At 30.9% G+C, this 18818-nt stretch overlaps 1 protein-coding gene and 1 long non-coding RNA gene across 17 annotated transcripts in view; one reads left to right on the top strand and one right to left on the bottom strand.

Annotated features, from left to right (window-relative positions):
• LOC143232185 (uncharacterized) overlaps window positions 1-5341 on the top strand; it is a 128512-nt gene extending 123171 nt beyond the window's left edge. The window contains exon 5 of the long non-coding RNA XR_013017417.1: window positions 5198-5341. This is a non-coding gene — a long non-coding RNA (uncharacterized LOC143232185). The remainder of the gene's footprint in view (window positions 1-5197) is intronic.
• The window catches only part of LOC143232183 (D-aspartate oxidase-like), a 78619-nt gene extending 64442 nt beyond the window's left edge, over window positions 1-14177 (bottom strand). For 3 of the 16 annotated variants that reach the window (XM_076467298.1, XM_076467299.1, XM_076467297.1), the window contains exons 1-2: window positions 12936-13534; window positions 9295-9399 (exon numbers count right to left, since the gene is read on the bottom strand). Coding sequence is in view for 3 of the 16 variants with exons in the window: in XM_076467295.1 (XP_076323410.1) it covers window positions 4002-4159; window positions 9295-9395 (259 nt within the window). In the remaining 13 variants the exon portion in view is untranslated. Of the gene's footprint in view, window positions 1-4001; window positions 4160-9294; window positions 9406-12935; window positions 13549-14147 lie in introns of those variants that run through there. The other 13 variants (XM_076467303.1, XM_076467300.1, XM_076467306.1 and 10 more) reach the window with 8 other exon arrangements.
• Between the last annotated feature and the right edge of the window lie 4641 nt (window positions 14178-18818).

Raw genomic sequence — 18818 nt, 5'->3', positions numbered from 1 at the left:
AACTCTTATAGCAAATCTACATGCATACTGAATAAAAATTGAGAAGTTGAGAGTTGCACATAATGTAATAAAAAAGTTTTTCTATTATCATACATATAAGAGTTCCATTATAATATGACGATATACTATTGAACGGAAAAAACATAATTGTCTTCATGTACAACTTAAGTGTATTATATAAGATTTTAAAAATAAATTAATTAGTTAAATATACTTTTCTTTTAAATTAAAATCTTATTCCAATTATATTTTTCCTTATTATTATAACTACCAGAAATACCCACCCTCAGTGCAAGGTATAACTGCTAATTCCTGTGAAAGGCTACTGGAACTATAGCCTTTCCTGGAATTGTCTGACAGCCCTGAAACAATGTACTCATACTTGACTTTCAATAATATTCACCATACATGAAAAACACATTACATCACAGAGTAGATGTAATTGAAGTATTACTTTGTAGATGCAATTATCAGTTTCTGTTGCAACACTTGTGAGATTTTTATAAAAAATATTTGTTTAGGTTTGTTTTATGCTTGAAACTAATCCTTTTTTTGTAATTTTTATTGGATAAATCATTTTCATGATAATTTCAGTTGTTTTAATTATAGCTCAGCTATAAAAATACTATCAAGGTATAAAAATACTATCAAGGTATAAAAATATTACCCAAATATGATTGGTGATGATTGGTGTGGCAGTTTCCAAAATCCAAGTTGTGAAAGCATACATCACAAACTCTATTATGAAAAGATTATAAAGATGTAACTAATTTATCATATAATTTGATACTTTTACTTAATTTTCTTTTGTGCAAGTCTTAGTTACTGTTATCACTGTTTCCAAATTCCTACTGACTTTACACAACCAATTATTTCAGCCCTCTTACTAGTATCTATTTAAAGTGGCACCAAAAAAAATTATAAAATATTTTTCAAAAAATAATCTTTGTTTTATATTATATCCTCCAAAACAGAAAATATGAAAATGTGTTTCTTTTAGAATTTAAAAATTTCTCAAGACACATTTATTAAAATGTTTATTGGTAGATAGTGAGGTTTTTTTTCTGAACATCTGACATACAATTTATGTATATTTATCCTTAATTGTAAATTACCTGTTTCATCAATATACAATTCACCACAATTTACACATTTTAAATGCCCCTGCTGGTACAGCAGTAAGTCTAGAAATTTACAAAGCTAAAATTAGGGGTTAGATTTCCCTTGGTGGACTCAGCAGATAGCCTGATGTGACTTTGCTGTAAGAAGACACACACACACACACACATTTTAAAAGGTATAATACATTCTGAGGATTACAATTAAATGAGTTACAAACCAAAAAACAAAATATCTTTGTTATTGTTCTTTATTGTTTAGGTAGATTTTATAAAACTTGTATTACATAAAGCACAGTTATTTCTGTTACAGCTGAAGATATCTTCTTTAGAAAAATATCTATTTTTAGATTTATTCAATAATCTATACACATTTTTTGGTTCTCTTCTTCATAAAGTAATATTATTATTTTTGAATACATCTTTCACTTTTTTATCTACTATTAGGTTTAATTATGTATTAACAAATAAAATATCAATATATATTTATACAACAAAAAGTATAATAATCACTTTAGGTTTGCTTATGTCTCTATTTAAATGTTTTCTACCACTTTATATAACTTTCTCTGGATAATGACACTGAAATAAAAATTTGTTTAGTACTGATTTATTAGCTCTCATTTCTTCACTGGAGTCCAAACAATATAGTCTACTCGCATAGCTTTAAGTGCATAATCATTTACAGTACTTTGATGAAGATGTATCACATCTAAAGAAACAAGACTGATTTTCTTCTAGTTTTCTCGGCAATTTTTCAACAACTGCTATGTTTTATAAACCTACAAATTCTCATCAATATGCAAGTTTTTTTAGTAATAATCCCAAAAATAAAATGTTCCTGCAAATCTTGCAAGTATATTATTTCATTTTCTTTCCAACAAAGAAACAGAAGGTACTAGATTACTTGAACTAAACAGACTTGAGTTTAGTACCACTATTTAAAGCAACTTAGCTTAATAGTTTTGAAATTGCTAAGAAAAACGTTTTTGATAGAAAACATTTAAAGAGGAATATTACTGAACCTGAAGTGAATATTGTACCTTTTGTGGTGACACGTTGTTCAAATATATTGTTAATACACAATTAAAACATATAGTAGATAAATAGCTAAAAGATATATTCAACAAATAAAAATTTATTTTATCAAGAAAAAAACACCCTAAAATTTTTATATACTATTGAATAAATTTAAAAAAAGAATGTTTCTAAAAACTATCTTCTGTTGTAACACAAAAAACTGTTCTTTACATAAATTAGGTTACATTAAATCTATCAAAAACAATAAAGAACAATAACAAAAAACTGCATTTTAGTATTTTCCCTTTTGAGAAATGTAATGTAAAACATAAAGATTATTTTTTGAAAAATATTCTATAATTTTTTTATGCCATTTTAAATAGATAGTAGCAAGAAAGGAGAAGTAATGGTTTGTAAAGTCAGTAGAAATTGGGAAACAGTGAAATAATTACTAAAACTTACAAAAAGAAAAAAGCAAGTACGAAATTACAAGATAAATAAATTACATTTTTCATTATTATTATTATTATTATTATAAGAAGAAGAAGAAGAAGACAAAATATAATTAGAATAAGATTTTAATTTAAAAATAAAATTATATTGCCCAATTTATTTTTGAACATTGGTAAAGTACTTAATTTGTGCAGGAACTGAATTATATGCTTGTGCATTTGAAAAACATACATACTTAATTCACATAATTTATATTCAGTTGAAAAGTGGTAATGTATGTTTTTTTTTGTTAGAAATTCTCAGTAAAATAATTTCCTGTCAGAATAAGTCAGAAAACTGTTAGAAGATATTAATAAAAGATTTATTTGCTTATTTTAGAGCAAAGTCACACTGAGCTATCTGTGTGTCCACTACAAGGAATCAAACCTTGGATTTTAATGTTGTAAATGCCTAGACTTACCACCATCCCACCAGGGGACAAAAGAAAAGAAAAAAAAAACAGTCTGATATTCCAGATTATACATATATATATTAGTAGCAATGATCAGTAGCAAGAATGAAGCTGCAACAACAGCAAGTTTGAGTGGCACAACTATTAGCCAAGCAAAGAAAAACCGTTTACCAATGATGAGCTAATTAAATTATATATGACTGAAGTAGCCAAAGAAATGTGCTCACAAAAAATAGACTTATTTAAGACCATTAGCTTTTCAGCAAACAGAATTGCTCATAGAGTTGAGGATATTGGAAGCAATATTGTGTCTCAGCTGAAATACAAGGCCAAAGAATATGAATGCTTTTCCATCTCACTTGACAAGTTAACAGATGTGTTTGACACTTCACAGTTGCTGTTGTTTATTTGCAGAGTCAATATTAATTTTGAAATGACTGAAAAATTGGCTTCCAGTACAACCTAGAATGGAAATGGCTGAAGTGTATTACACCATATGGTGGTAAAAATGTGTGGTGCAGGAAAAGGTTTAGTTGGAAAAATTTACAAAGCTGTTAAAAGTGCAGGTTGTTCCAAGCCTATGATTCTCCACTGCACTTTTTTATCAGCAGGCACTGTGTGGAAAAATCTGGATCTATCATGTGTCATGGAAGTTTCAACAGTGAACTTCATTCACTCCCATGGACTCAACTATAATCAATTCCTTGAATTTTTGGCAGAAACAGAAGCAAAATATCTTGACTTGCCCTACCACACTTCAGTTTGATGACTTAGCTGAAGGAAAGCTATGTTTCGATTTTTTAGCTTAAAACTGAGATCCAAATTTTTTTTAAATGAAAATAACCACCCTCAACCATTACTCATAAACAGAGAGTGGCACTGGAAATCAGCTTTTTCTGTAGACTTAACCATGTACCTGAACGAATTCAATCTTAGATTACAAGTGAAACCACACTTACCTGTGATATGTACACCAAGGTAAAAGCATTTCAGCAAAAACCAATTCTTTTTGAGTCCAAATTGATAAAGAGCTGCTTCATACACTTTCCATGTTGCGAAAAGTTCAAGCAAAAAGCGGGATCCACATTCCCAAGCAGGTTTGCACAAGATATCCTTTCTGAAATTACATTTAAAGGAGTATTTTTCTGATCTTGTTGTGAGTGCAATAGAAATAAGGATCTTCCAAAATCCATTTTACTACAGTTAAAGAAGCATTTTTCTGATCTTGATGTGAGTGCATTAAAAATAAGGATCTTCCCAAAACTATTTGATTGCGTTATTGATGAACTGCCACCTAAAGTTCAAATGGAAGTGATTGATCTGCAATCCAACAACACGTTGAAGTACAAATACATAGAAGGAAAACTGACAGAGTTGTATAAATGCCTTCCAAGTGAACAATATGTTCATTTAAAAAAACTTTGCTCATGGATTCATTTCAGTTTTTGACACTAACTATTTCTATGAAAAGACATTTTCAAAAATGAAATATGTGAAATCTAATAACAGACCAGCCATATCTGATAAGCATTTGCAATCACTTTAGATGATAGGAAGCACTAACTTTGAACCTCAGTTAAGTATAATTTTGTCAAAAAAACACCAGTTTTGTGCTTCTCACTAATGCTACAAAAAAGATAATTGTAAATCTTAAATATTTTTAATATGTGCTCTTATGAGAACTAAATTAGTGAAGTTGTATTCTGATCATGTATGCATCCTACTTAATTTTTCCATGACCTCTCCAGCCCACAAAGCCTAAAAAGATCTACCTCCTGGCCCTTGTCCAAAACAGCTTGGAGAATGCTGGTTTAAAGAAAAGATGATTGTTACTTCATTTGTGATATTCCAACAGAGCTGTATTTTCTTTCAGCAAATTAGGTAATAGCTTAAAACTTTCCCAATGGTATACTCAAAAGAAAGTGATCTAGGATCATGTAAATGTGATAAAGCCTGTGAATAGACTGACACTCTCCCCCATTATGCAGGCTTTCTCAGGTTTCTAGATAATTTAAGGACACATTATTGTTGAAGTAAACTATGTCTGAATTGAGAATTTCATTTCTCTGATAAAGATTTGGAATTTGCCTTTTTTTTTTTAAGGCTTTTAAGTATAATTTTAACTTGTGACTTTAAATTCTCTTTTAATTTACAGGGTGGTCCACACTGAATGGGTGAAAGAGATTTAATGAAGGTTTTTTCCAAGTTACCCTTTCTTCAGTTCCATACACAAACAGCAAACATTTGCCCATAAATCTTTTGTATTGTGATTGTTTTGTTAATAAAGATACTGACTGTGTATTTTTGTACTATCTCATTCTATGAAATGCAGTTGGACTCAGGGAGGAACAGACCCATGCTCTGTAATAAAGTATTTATCAGACATACACTTTTGTGGGCCCTACCCAATTAATCTGAAGAAAATCACTGGACTCACAAAAACTACAGCCTCAAAATAAAATTCAGAACATATTTCATGAATTGCCATCAACATAATCTCAGGTTCAATTTGGAACAATATACATACAGAAATATGATTCAGGATAAAGGCTTAAAAATACATAAAAGCAAAATAAAGTAAAACTCAGAACTTAATATGAAAATATGTACAAAAATCTCAAAATACAGAAAACAATACAGTTTACAGTCAAGATAGTCAAGTTTCCCAGTGGAAGAGCAGTAAACATATGAACTAAAAATGCTAAAATTAAAATACAGGGTTTGACTCCCTGAAGTGGACAAAGTGTAAATAGCATTATAAAGCTTTGTGATAATGCAAGATAATAAAGGTAAAATAAAGCCAAGTTTAACTCAATATGGTAAAAACTATAACATGGAATGACTGTTACACTCAGAATAAAACTGATAGACAGTTTAAGATGCATGATGGATAAGAGTAACATTTCAGATAATAACTTGTTACAGAAAAGTTGTGCCCACTGTATACAAATTGTTATACACAAATGTAGGCCAATAACTAGATAAAAAATTATGTAATTTTTTTAAAAAGTTAATAATTAGACTTAGGTGACCATATAAAGTACTTAGCATGAAAACAATTCAGATATTATTCAGCATAATATACTGCACACGAAAACTACATAGAATGAACCTACTGCCAAATGCATTATAAGTAAAAATTACTGGAAATAAAAAGTAACAACCAAAACATAATTCATTGAACAAGAATCAGGTTAGAAAGTTAATGTAATAGAATCTATTAGTAAAATAAATTCAAATGACAAATAACATACACTGAAATTTAGAATTTAACACAAAGGGATAAAAAATGATATAAAGCAACTGATCTCTATACTAAACTGGAATGTGCACTGGGTCACTGCAATGAAACTTGGTGTCAAGGAGTGGTCATATTGTTGATCACTAAACCATCAAGTGCACTTGCATTAACAGCAATGATGTGCAAGGGATGGCTGAATGTTTTGTAATAATTTAACTTATTCAGTTTTTAAAGTATTTTGTGTTGCATCTTTAGGTATATTTTATTTATTTTTTACTTTTTTGGCAACTATGAAAAGAAAATGGCTAAATAAATTGAAAAAAAGCACTTGTTTGTAAAACGGGTATGGTAAAAATAAAGAAGCAATAACAAATATTATTATTTTGGTCTAATTTGATTTTATTGGGTTTGCTATATCATTAATGATAAAGTGGCATATTTTTGTATCAGATTATACAAGCCTGTGGCAATGTATAAATATAATGCAATTATTAATATCAAATGTAAAAACAGAATAAAATTAAATGACTTATCTGATTGTTTATTAACACAACATAACTATTTTTCTGAGCACCGTATATTTACATAAGTAAATTAATAAAGTAAATTACATCTGAAGTAGATTATGTTGCAATATCTATGTACTTTTATTTTACACTTAATGCCACAAACTATAAGGTAATTTGTTGATAACTGTGCTACATACATCTAAAGTTTTATAAAAATAACACTTTTATATTCCATACAATTTAAAACTACTGATACATGAACAAAATCAATTTCAAAAGGTTTTCACTCACTTTTTCACCTGCAACTCTTACAGAATGTTGCTTAGCAAAATGGTGCATTGATATTTTAATATAAATGATAATACTTTATCAAATTGTAAATAAAGCTATCTTCTGGTGTATAACCAAGTACATGTCCACCTAAACCAGAGAAAACTAAATGCAAAAGTACTTTTTTTTTTTTAAATAACAATCTGTATTTCAAGGTTAATTGTACTTGTTTGAGGAAATTCACTTTTCGTTAATTTCAGGAGTCTCTCATGACACCTTTATGTTACCTGTCAATCTTTGATTTCACAAGCTTATGCCTTTACTCTACCGCTTCTATTTTATTTTCTAAAATTTTTACCTGTCAAGGTTTCCAAATAATGTATACAATGAATCCTTTCTTGTGTCATTTTGACTATTTAGCCAGTCATGTACCTTAAGACTGCTTGCTTACAAGAAATGGCACAGGACCAGTTCTTTACTTAGTTTCTGTACGATGCAACCCATGTTGGCACTTTTACCACAAGCTAACACTTCAAAACTCTATGTCTAAAGAACTGAAAACACTGAAAGTACAAGAAGGTATAAACAAGATAGCCATTTTATGAAAGGATCAATGCTCATGTAATTCAGTTCTGTATAGAGATCACTGAAAAACAGTTACTCCTATTATATTGCTATTCAAGATTTTGAAAACTCGGACTGATTGACACTAGATGAAAATAATGCAGTCATGAGAAAAACTTGTGCAAATGGACTCTTCTAATGGAATTCATACAACCTGAATCACTATTCATATTTACAATCATAATATATATTAATATGTAGACAATCTATTCTAAAGTAATGCTAAAACCTACAGCAAAAAAATATCTTACCAATAAAGGCTGGCAACTTGATCAAAATAGAGATATGTCTTAAAATATTGCAGATAAAATGTGGAAAAAAATACATTTTCAGTTGAAAAAAAGATAAATAAAACACAAAATATTACTTCCCTTAACATAAATAAGTTTTTTAGCCAACATCTCATTATTATGGCTTCGCTGGGATAAACAAGATGCTTGCTAACTCATTTAGACTTTGTACAAACTATAAACTCTCATAATCCTTTTTTTTCTGCTAAAATCTGCAATTTTTTCATTTAAAATCATGAAAACTGCTACAGATCTGACAATGTAATCTCACATGTACAGTAACCCTTAAAAATACAATGAACCTCTATGAATAATTTTTAAAATAATGTTCACCTTAATATGGAACTCAGTATTCAGAATAAGGATTTCCAAATTCTTTTAGCCTTGTCATATATCAGATTACTTAGCAATAATCTCTACTCACACCAGTTCCTGCTAATCAAAATTCATTTAAATTGTGGTTTAGTAAGTGTTCCTTTATTTTACAGCACTTGAAGCAATGATATAAGGTGATGCTTTTTCATATTCACTCACAAGCATACATTGTTTCACTACTCATCAAAAATTCATTGTAAAAGTTGTATTTTTCTTTTCTTAAATTTCCTTTTAGGTTTCATTTGCTTTGTTTCTTAGGATGACAGTTACCTATTCCAGGATTTTAACTTGCTAGATTTTGTCAGTTTGTGAATGACCAGGGTTTTTAAAGAAAGATTTTCATTTGTTTGTTAATAAACAGGATAAAAATTCTACTTAGGTTCTCAGCATGTATTTATATTAGATAGGTATGTGATATTACATTAAAATGCTTCTTTATCAATGTTATAATGTTGCATTATTTTATTTTATAAATAGATAGTAATCAAAACTTGCATATTAAGTGAAATTCCTACATTTTCTTAATTTAACACAAAATTTATAATTCCAGTACTTTTTCCTAAATAATCTACAACAGAGGTCTTAATTTATAACACCTCCTTAAAGTTCCTAAAAACAAAGAAACATTTCCAAGTCCTAAAAATCTTTAAAATTATTTATTTTTGAAATCAAAGTTTCTTTGTTTGTAACTGAACATAAAGCTGCACAATGAGTTACATGTTCAGTGTTCAACACTGCTATCAAAACCTGGTTTTCAGCATTTAAAGCCTTTAGACATACCACTGTATCACTGGAGAGCATTTTCAATATAGAGGTGTTAGATTTCTTGAATTCTAAAGTAAAAATAATTAATATCTAAACATTCTTCTGTAGCTGAAAATCACAATGCATTTTCATGTGTATCCACTAAACACAAAAACATTAAAAAAGAATAAATACTTACTTAGCATTCACATATATCATTATAATGATATAGTTTAGAGCATCATTTCCCAAACTTCTGTCATCCCTGCAACCCTTTAACAAATATGGTTTCTTGTGCATCCACCTTTTTTAAATAAGTGAAAGGGAGTTAAATAATGAGATGTAAGAAATGGATACACATTAACATATTATGTGTGTGTTCTACTAATTACCTATTATTTTCATTAACAAAGAATATGTTAAAATGATTAATTTTGCATTATTGCACTACTGCTTCTACCCTACCTTTCCATACCTATTTTATTTAGCATCTCTTTTACCATATGGCAGCCTTTCCTAGCTCTTGAAGTAAAAACTGCATTCATCTGCCAATGTTGTTTTCAATCTTTACACATAAGCTTTGTGGATATTGTGCCATCACAAAACCTGAAGTTGGCCATGCATCATGTATACATGGAGATCTTTGCCAATGAAGCACAAGGATGTTAAGTTAAGCATCCATTCAAATTCTACATATATTCTGTTTCATAGTATGTTGTCCACGTCAATCTGATATGGATTAACACACTTAGAAAGTATCTGGTTTACAATCTGCATCATCCATTCTACTAAACCATTGCTCTCCTGAACATCTTTTCCCTTCCTCAACACTTTGCAAATTTAGAAAATAACTGGGATTTGAAATTAATTCCCTGATCCATACGAGTTTTTCAAACATGCAATCCATTGCTCTACTAACACATCAGGAACAGACTGTGCAAAGTGCCAACCAACAGATATGCCTCAACCCATTTACTGAAATAATAAAAACCATCACATATTGATTATTCAGTCAGTCTTAGGGAGGGGGACTGATATTATTCATGACTATTTTCTGGAGGAGAACCACAATTCTTTGTCAAAAAAAACCCTGCCAGGACCATTTTTTTCCCCCCATTTGTTGTAGTGCTGGCCAGCAACAAATACTATGCTTCAAATCTATTCAGTTGAATCATTGCTAGACATAAGCAGCAGTCAATAATAAAACCAGCTGTGATCTTTGTAGGTTCCATCAAGATTCCTTTGCTACACACAATATGACCACGAAATTCTACTTATATGAAGATTATCACACACTTTTTGCATTTTAACTTCACTCCAGCCACTTCAAAATATGGTTGGAATACAGGCATCCATCTACCTCACTGTATGGCAAGATATGAGCAATTAACATGAAAATACCCCTGCAGCCCACAACCATAGCTTACACTCCAGTCCCCAACTTCTTAGACGTTGGCTGCGTTTGTTGAAGCACAAACATCAGAGAAGGGCCCAAATAGGAACCAGTCATCACAGCATTGGGAAGTATTGGCTATTATTTCACTCACAAGAGAAGGCACTTGCTTGACTATGACAGATCATACTAGAAGGCACATTTAAAATGACAGCTGTAACAATGTTTCCTCCTGTCAGAGTTTTAGTGTACGAGTGTTTGGGCTGCAATTTTTCTGCAGCACGTGTCCGACTTGTTGGAAATAGATTCAAACAATAAATGACAATCACACAATAAACTTGTTTTAAAATATTATATTCAAAACAAATGAAACACATGTACAATAATTCTTTACACGATGGTATATCACAGTTGTATCTAAAACTCTAAATTGTTCTCTTTTCTTGTCAGAAGTCTACTAAGCTTCTTTCAAAATAATCTGCAACAGAGTCACTTACATTACTCCATGGATTACCATAGTGGTATCTCAAACAAACTTTAAATAATTGTCTCCTTTTTGTCCATGTAGATGGATTAAGTTACCTTACAACACCAACTGACAAGGTAAATTATTCTCCTTATCTCAACTTTAATTTTTTTCCAGAAATAGTGATACTGTCCAAACGTTTAATCTGTAATGTTACTTAATTCTTAATAAATATCTTTATAAATTCTTAGAAGTTTATAGAAAGAACTATCCAGTAATGTTACTGTCCATTGAACTGTAGATTTATTTAACTGTCATTGCTTTTAAGATTAATCGAGATTTGATTTCACTGTATATATTATATTGAGTTCAGGCTTCCTTTCTCAAAGTCAAACAATACTGAATATTTTTACAGATAAACTCTCCATTATTCACTGGTTCTATCTTTTTCACTCTTCAGGAAAATCATTTTTACTCGATAATACAACATAGTCATTTAAAAATATAAATAAGCATAACAGTAATGCTGTGTTTTCAGGTTAACTGATTTCTTGTCAAGTAAATGGGATGCTTGCCTGAAAATATTTCACAAAGCATAAAATTCGATTTTCTCTGACCTCAACAGAGTTTGACACAAATATAATTGAATACAAGTTACACACAGCAAAACAATATGTATTTCACTGCAGATTTAAACAATTAATTATAAATACTGACTTTACAAGAGAGAGAAGTGAATTTTAAGTTAAGCTATTCAAAAGTTGTCTAAAGCATTGTGAAGTTACTTATTATACATTTTATCTGTAATTCTTATCGTTCTTCACTGAGTAGGTGTGAATTTATGTGCATCACTATTTGCCACTGGAGAAGATCAGTCTGTTTCTTTCTATTCAGTGTCTTCAATTTTACAAAAATCTTCCTCTAATAAAGTACTCATGACACTATTGTTAACAAACCTAGGAAGTTAGTGTCTATCTTGACCAGCAGTCTGTATCAAGAATATTGAATATGTATCAAAAGTAAAGAGGACAGAAAACACAAGCCCACTACTTCTCTCTCCTTTACCTTCAGGTAGATGTAGGTATCCCTAACTTTAAAAAACAATTAACACATCTCTTGCATCAGTCAAAAAAATTTTATGACTTAATCTTACCCACTGCAAAACACACCATACTACATTTAAGAAAAAAAAGTTTGGCATAAAAAGAGAAAATAAAAATAAACATTTATGACATTAACCTTCATCAGAGTTGATGCAAAATTAAAATGCAATTCTTCAATTAAATTAATATTAAAAATACAAAAATGAAAGATATCCTGCATGCAGAATTTTAAACAATCTAGAAATATGAAAAGGGAAAACATGTTCAAAACAAAATACAACGCAAATCCTTTGGGAAAAGTGAAACTTATTAGAATCAATCAAAGTATAAGATAAACCTTTTGAAATATCTCAGTAGAATAAAAGATGAAAAATATAAAAGAAGAAGAACTTTGAAAGTTCTCCAAAAATAAAATATTCAAAACAACATAATATAAAGTTCATAGTCTACATATATTATGTGATCCACTACAGTATTAGCAATTAACACATATACAAAATAAATGATTTACAATAATCACATATATATTAAAACTACTGATCAGAACAGGACACCTACTTTGAGATAAACTAAATTATGATAATGAGTACAGCTCATTAAATATAATTCCTTTTTAGGCTTTTACATATAAAGATTAGAAAGCATTATTTCATCGGTTATGTAACCTTACTATTAATGCGTTAGTTCATTTTCAGCCGTAATCTCAATAACATCTCACAAGGTTTGCCCAACTTAGAAAACTTAGATTAGTTTTAAATACACATATTAAGCTAAACAGGCAAATCAATTTCTATAGTAAAAGTGAAATAGATATACTGAACAATCTAACTAATACTGTTAATGAAAGTAACTATGAAAAATTAACGGTGTATACTTACTCTTTTATAGAACTTACAAACGCTGGCTTTAGAGCTATTGCTTTCAAATACAGTCACTGTCTCTTACCAAGTATTCGTCGAGTAACGTAGCAATAACACAACTACTACGCATAAGCAAGACCTCTCACAGTCCTTCCTGAGTAAATTTTGCAGCCAGTGAAATCCCATGGAACAGTTCCAACTTTGTAGCTTCAGAGTTTGGCACCTGAATTTAATAAATTACAATGACACGTTACTTGAAAGTTGAAGGTGTGAAGTTGCAAAACAATATCATGAGTACAACCGGTAGTACAATTCAGCCGGTTCGTAAGAAACTGTTCTTATAATTTATTGAGTTAGCCGAACTGAATCTTACTGGCTCTACGCCGTCCAATGCTAGATGTACGACGTTTATACTGTCGTTACTATGGGAATTAATGCTACATAATCGACTGCCACTATGGCGATTGTTGTTACGTAAAATCACGCGCAATAACACAATTGTAAATTAGTATGATAACGTTTGAGGCTGGATTTTCACGGGCTTCTACAAGTAACGGATCAGCCATCTTAGACGAAGGAAAAAGAGCATGGCTTTAGACAAATGTAGGCCTACATTTTCATGTGTTAACATTTGGTATCAATCATCTATCATACTTGGAACAGACAGAAAAAAGGCGAGTTTGAAAAATGATGTAGTGTATGTAGAATTTTACGCTCTTAACGTTAAACTCTGAGGCTTAATGTTATCTTATAGGTTTTACTATTGTAGAACAAAATTAAAAGTACATGAATTGGACATTTAGCCTGGATTGATGTTTTCGTTGTCAATGTTTTCAGTACTGGTTGGTTAATAATGCTGCCCTTCACCTTTTTAAAGCCAAATTGTGCAGGTTAACCATTCAATGTATTCAGACACAGACAAGTTATTTTAATATTCTTATTACCAAAAATGTTAAACTAGTATGTGATGGCGACTGACCATCTAAGGGAATAAAAATACATCGTGTTTTCGCTTGGGATACTGAATCTCTCTTTGCTTGTATTTTCACACTGACAGGATAGGAAATTTGGATACTAGGCTAGGACTCATAGAAAATAACTATTACAATAATAGATATAAACATGAACCACAACATCATAGTACTACATTTGTGTTACAATTGTATGGCTTGGTAAAACTATATTTCATTATATTTATGCTTGTTGATATATAATTATCATATAAAATACCTTATGTACGTGGAACAGAGTCACCTAGAAACAATATTTACAAAAACAGTTAAATATTAAATTAATTTTCTTTGTTTATAAGAAAATTAAAAAAATGATTATAAAAATAGTTTTCATATGAAAATTTATAAAAATAAGTAAAAAATAATTCCATATTTTAGCCTTTGTGGTGAAAGTTTAATAAGAAGTTATATTAATACATTTATTTTTAAATAAAAGAATTTTGGCATTTCAGGCTTCAGCCCCTAAAAACGAAGCAGTAACGTGACATACTGGAGTTTGTAAGAAAACTTCAAGAACTGCAACTTCAAAGCAAGATTCAGTTGGTGGCCAAGCGTGTTAAGGCGTGCGACTCGTAATCTGAGGGTCGCGGGTTCGCATCTCCGTCGCGTTAAACATGCTCGCCCTTTCAGCCGTAGGGGGGTTATAATATGACGGTCAATCCCATTATTTGTTGGTAAAAGAGTATCCCAAAAGTTGGCGGTGGGTGGTGATGACTAGCTGCCTTCCCTCTAGTCTTACACTGCTAAATTAGGGACGGCTAGCACAGATAGCCCTCGAGTAGCCTTGTGCGAAATTCAAAAACAAACAAGATCCAGTTGAACATCTAACATCAGCAACTTCAAGAAATGATGAAACTTCCACTTCTAATGCTGTGCAAACTAGAAATGATGAAGATTCAGCAACTTCTCTTCTGGATTACTGAAGTATGAAGCAGGCCAAGAAGTTCAAGAAAACATATGAAGGTTTGGTCATGATCACTGCACTAAATTTGATTCCATAAACATGAAGGGAATTCACGCATCAATAGAATGGAGAAGCATGAGGAAAGAATAAAACCATCCAGCAAGCATCTCTTAGAAAAAAAAGTGAATAAACATTTTTCATCGAAGGCACACAGTATATGTGCAATGCAACTGAAAGGTCATGCAGATGATGCAATTACTAAATGTCAAGATAAAATAAACCAAAAATATATCATCTCTACGTCTAAAATTTTTAAATACAATCTATAGTGTGGCAAAACAAAGCAGGCCGTTTTCTGATGCTGAAGATCAGATTGAGCTACAAATAAAAAATGGGTTGGGCATGGGATTGGGACTCCATTCTTGGAAAACTGCTGTTAGAATAGTTGAACTCATTGCAAAGAAAATTAAAAATGAAATATTTACTAAAACAATTGAACAAAATATATAACTCTGTGTCATCATTGAAGTTTCAACCATATCTAGTAAACCAATGATCATAAGTTTTGTAAAGGTTGAAGACTGTGATCTGTTGCCAATAATTTTTATTGATTTGGTTTAATTAAAGTGATAGAATGCTGAAAATATATACACATCTCTGCTAAAAAGTTTGCATGATGCAGGATTTGATAGTGGATATTTGAAAAATGGTACAAATGTAATGCTTGGCTGCAAGTCAGGGGTGAGCACTAAACTTAAAAATGATGTTCCTCACAATATAATTTGGCATTGCTTAAGTCACTGCTTGCAACTGGTGTTAGATGATTCTGTCATTGATATAAAACAAGTGAATCACTTCAAAGTGTCAATAAATAACATCTACACAATCTTTCACCAATTAAACAAAAACCAAATGGAACTTTTCAACATATTGGAAGATCTGAAGATTGGTAGTCTTGGGACCAAGATTGGCTGCATGCAGCCTAAGATCAACACTTGCTGTATGGCGTGCTTATCCAGCATTATACAAATATTTTTCTACTGAGAAAAGTATTCAGGAATGGCTAGCCATCTTTGCAACAAATTCTTCCTGGAGGATTTAGCAATAATGATAGATATACTACAAGAAATTTCTGTACTTTCTGATGCCCTTTAAGCCAGAAATTTAAAACTAGTAATAGCAAAACAACTAATAAAAAGGACCATTAAGACATTTGAAATGCTCAAAGAAAATAGGTGAACTTTTGAAAAGAAAATTTATGAAACCATTGCTTCTGATGCGTTTAGAAATATTGAGTTTGTTGAAAATGAAAGATATGTAGGCCTTCCTCGTCAAAAAAGTACTTGAAGCAGTAATAAGAAATATGAAAACCAGATTGATGGATTGTGATAACTTAAAATAAAAAACTAATGCACAAGAAAATGACATTAAAATTAATGAACTGGTAAACACATTTGAGCCAGATTCTTGGAATACTGATGAAGTTGTTATCCCTTAGAAAGCCATTGAAGAAAAATTATATGGATTCAGTAAGCTCTTTCATCATGAAATCAGCATTAATGATTTCCGTAACTATGTGGAAAATGTCCTACGAAACCACCATAATCATGCGATTCCAAGAACTGTACAAAAGGCTAAAAAGATATGATATTCAAGAATGATATCATATATTCAGATAAGAGAAGAAGCCTTACAGTTAAAAATGTGGCAAACCTGATGACAATTAATTTGATTGATCTCCCATAGGATTTATGGGATCCCACCTCTTCAGTTCAAACGTGGCTATGAAAAAACAACCACATAGCTGATGACAACAGGGTCAAACGTGGAAGGAATAAAGATTTTGATAATAATCAAGTGGTGATTTGGAAATATTTAAAGCATGCTAAATAAATTATTTCACTTAGATATTTTATTATATTTCATTGCAAAAAATGGGTGTGTGTAAAGCGAGATAGAACTTTGAATCCCACCGCTGAGTACAATCAAAAGCTAATGTTAATAAATACACAAAACAACGAAATGAAAAGCCAAAATGTATTAATAAGTAGCTAGAATATCGATTCTGTAATAAAAATATAACACTGTGTGACACATGATACAAACAAAACTATATGTTAAACATACTATAAAATGTATCATAACCAATCATATCTTAACATTCGTCACTATAAAAATTCAAATGTAAACAGAATGTTTTAAAAACGTTTAGTAATAACGCCCAAAACAAAGTTAGAACAACTGTAAATACAGCAAAGAACATTTATCGTTGTTAAATGCAATGCTACACAATGGGCTCCATGTGTTCTGCCCACTACAGGTATCGAAATCCAGTTCCTACCATTGTGTAAGTCTACAGACATACCACTGCACCAATTATTAGTGTCGACTTACTACTGTCCCACTGGGAACGCCAAAGAAAATAACTAGCAAAAACTAATGTAATTTACTAATGACATTTATTATAAGGTATTATTATACAATATAGGAAACTAATTATGTAACTAGTATTCACTACTGGAGAGTAAAACTAATGACTCTCGACACTCTAGAGTAGTTCGCTATAACCTTAAGCAATTTTCAAATGAATTAAAGTATAAACGTGAAATTTTTCTAAAAAAAACAAACATTTAGCAGAAATAAGTGAATTTTCCACAGAACTGACTGAATTTTGTTTTTTAAAATATAATGGGATAAAACTTGTAGGCTCCGTTGAACAAGTTTTGTCATGACGAATTTGTATTGTAACATAAATTGTTTGGAATATTCATATTTACAAACCGAAAATTTATAGTTTCAAACTTGAAAATGCCCATTTTATTGAAAAATAAGCTTCTTCTATGCAATATTTTAAACTGGTTTGTTTTGAATTTCGCGCAAAGCCACACGAGGATTATCTGCGCTACCTATCCCTAATTTAGCAGTGTGAGACTAGACAGAAGGCAGCTTGTCATCACCACCAACTCCTAGGCGACTCTTTTACCAAGGAATAGTGAGATTGACCGTCACATAATAACGCCCCCCACGGCTGAAAGGGGCAAGCATGTTTGGTGTGACGGGGATTTGAACCCGCAACCCTCGAATTATGAGTCGAGGACCTTAACCATCTGGCTATTCCAGGTTCATTTTAAAGTGACAATACATACAGATGAAATGCATGTGAATTGTAACACAGCTATTTGCATAATCAAACTAAAAACTAATTAACGGAATAACTGAAACCTACAAGGAAATTGTATGTATATTCACACTTTTATGAGGAAACAGGAGACTCTTAGCCACTTTATTCCCAACAGCAAGTCTTCCAATACAACTCAAAATACTGTGCTCAACATATAATGTTGAGAAAATATTATGTTAAACTGAGTGCTTATAAAATATTTCAATCTGTACGAATAAAAGTATTACATCATATTTAAATGAACGTTAGAGGTACCAACAAAGGTTAAATATAATATTTCTTAGTAAAATACATTTACTTTCTTAATCATCTGTAGCCAAACTATCAAGATGTTGTATCAGCATTCGTAAGTCGATTTACTTATTATGGGTAGCTTCACAGAAATATATAAATACTGGCGTATCCAGTGAAACGAGAACATTTTCTTTCAGATGTATAGCAATCTACCCATGGAACTCTACCTACAAAGAAATAAACTCCATCACTTCTCATTATGAAGCTACTTGCACGTATCTAAGTGTACAGAAGATACTTGGTGGGTCTCTTTCACAGGTATTTCAAGTACTACTCAGTTGTACAGGGTAAACGATTTTCATAACTTTAAGAAAAAGGAAAGAGTATTTTATCTCCAAAAATCACTCAACTGCTCAAGAAGTAAGAATTGCAATACCCTTTCAGCTGAGTTTTTGGAATCCTAGCAATCATCCTTAATTAATGCTCTAGGTATTACATTTCTTAACACCACACATCCTAACTATTTATTCATTAAGCAACTATCGCTTAACATTCTGTAAAATTACGAG

The sequence above is a fragment of the Tachypleus tridentatus genome, chromosome 11, assembly GCF_004210375.1.
Source record: "Tachypleus tridentatus isolate NWPU-2018 chromosome 11, ASM421037v1, whole genome shotgun sequence".
Taxonomy (NCBI): domain Eukaryota; kingdom Metazoa; phylum Arthropoda; class Merostomata; order Xiphosura; family Limulidae; genus Tachypleus; species Tachypleus tridentatus.
The sequence above is the reverse complement of the archived record's forward strand: the minus strand, read 5'-3'. Positions and strand labels throughout refer to the sequence as shown.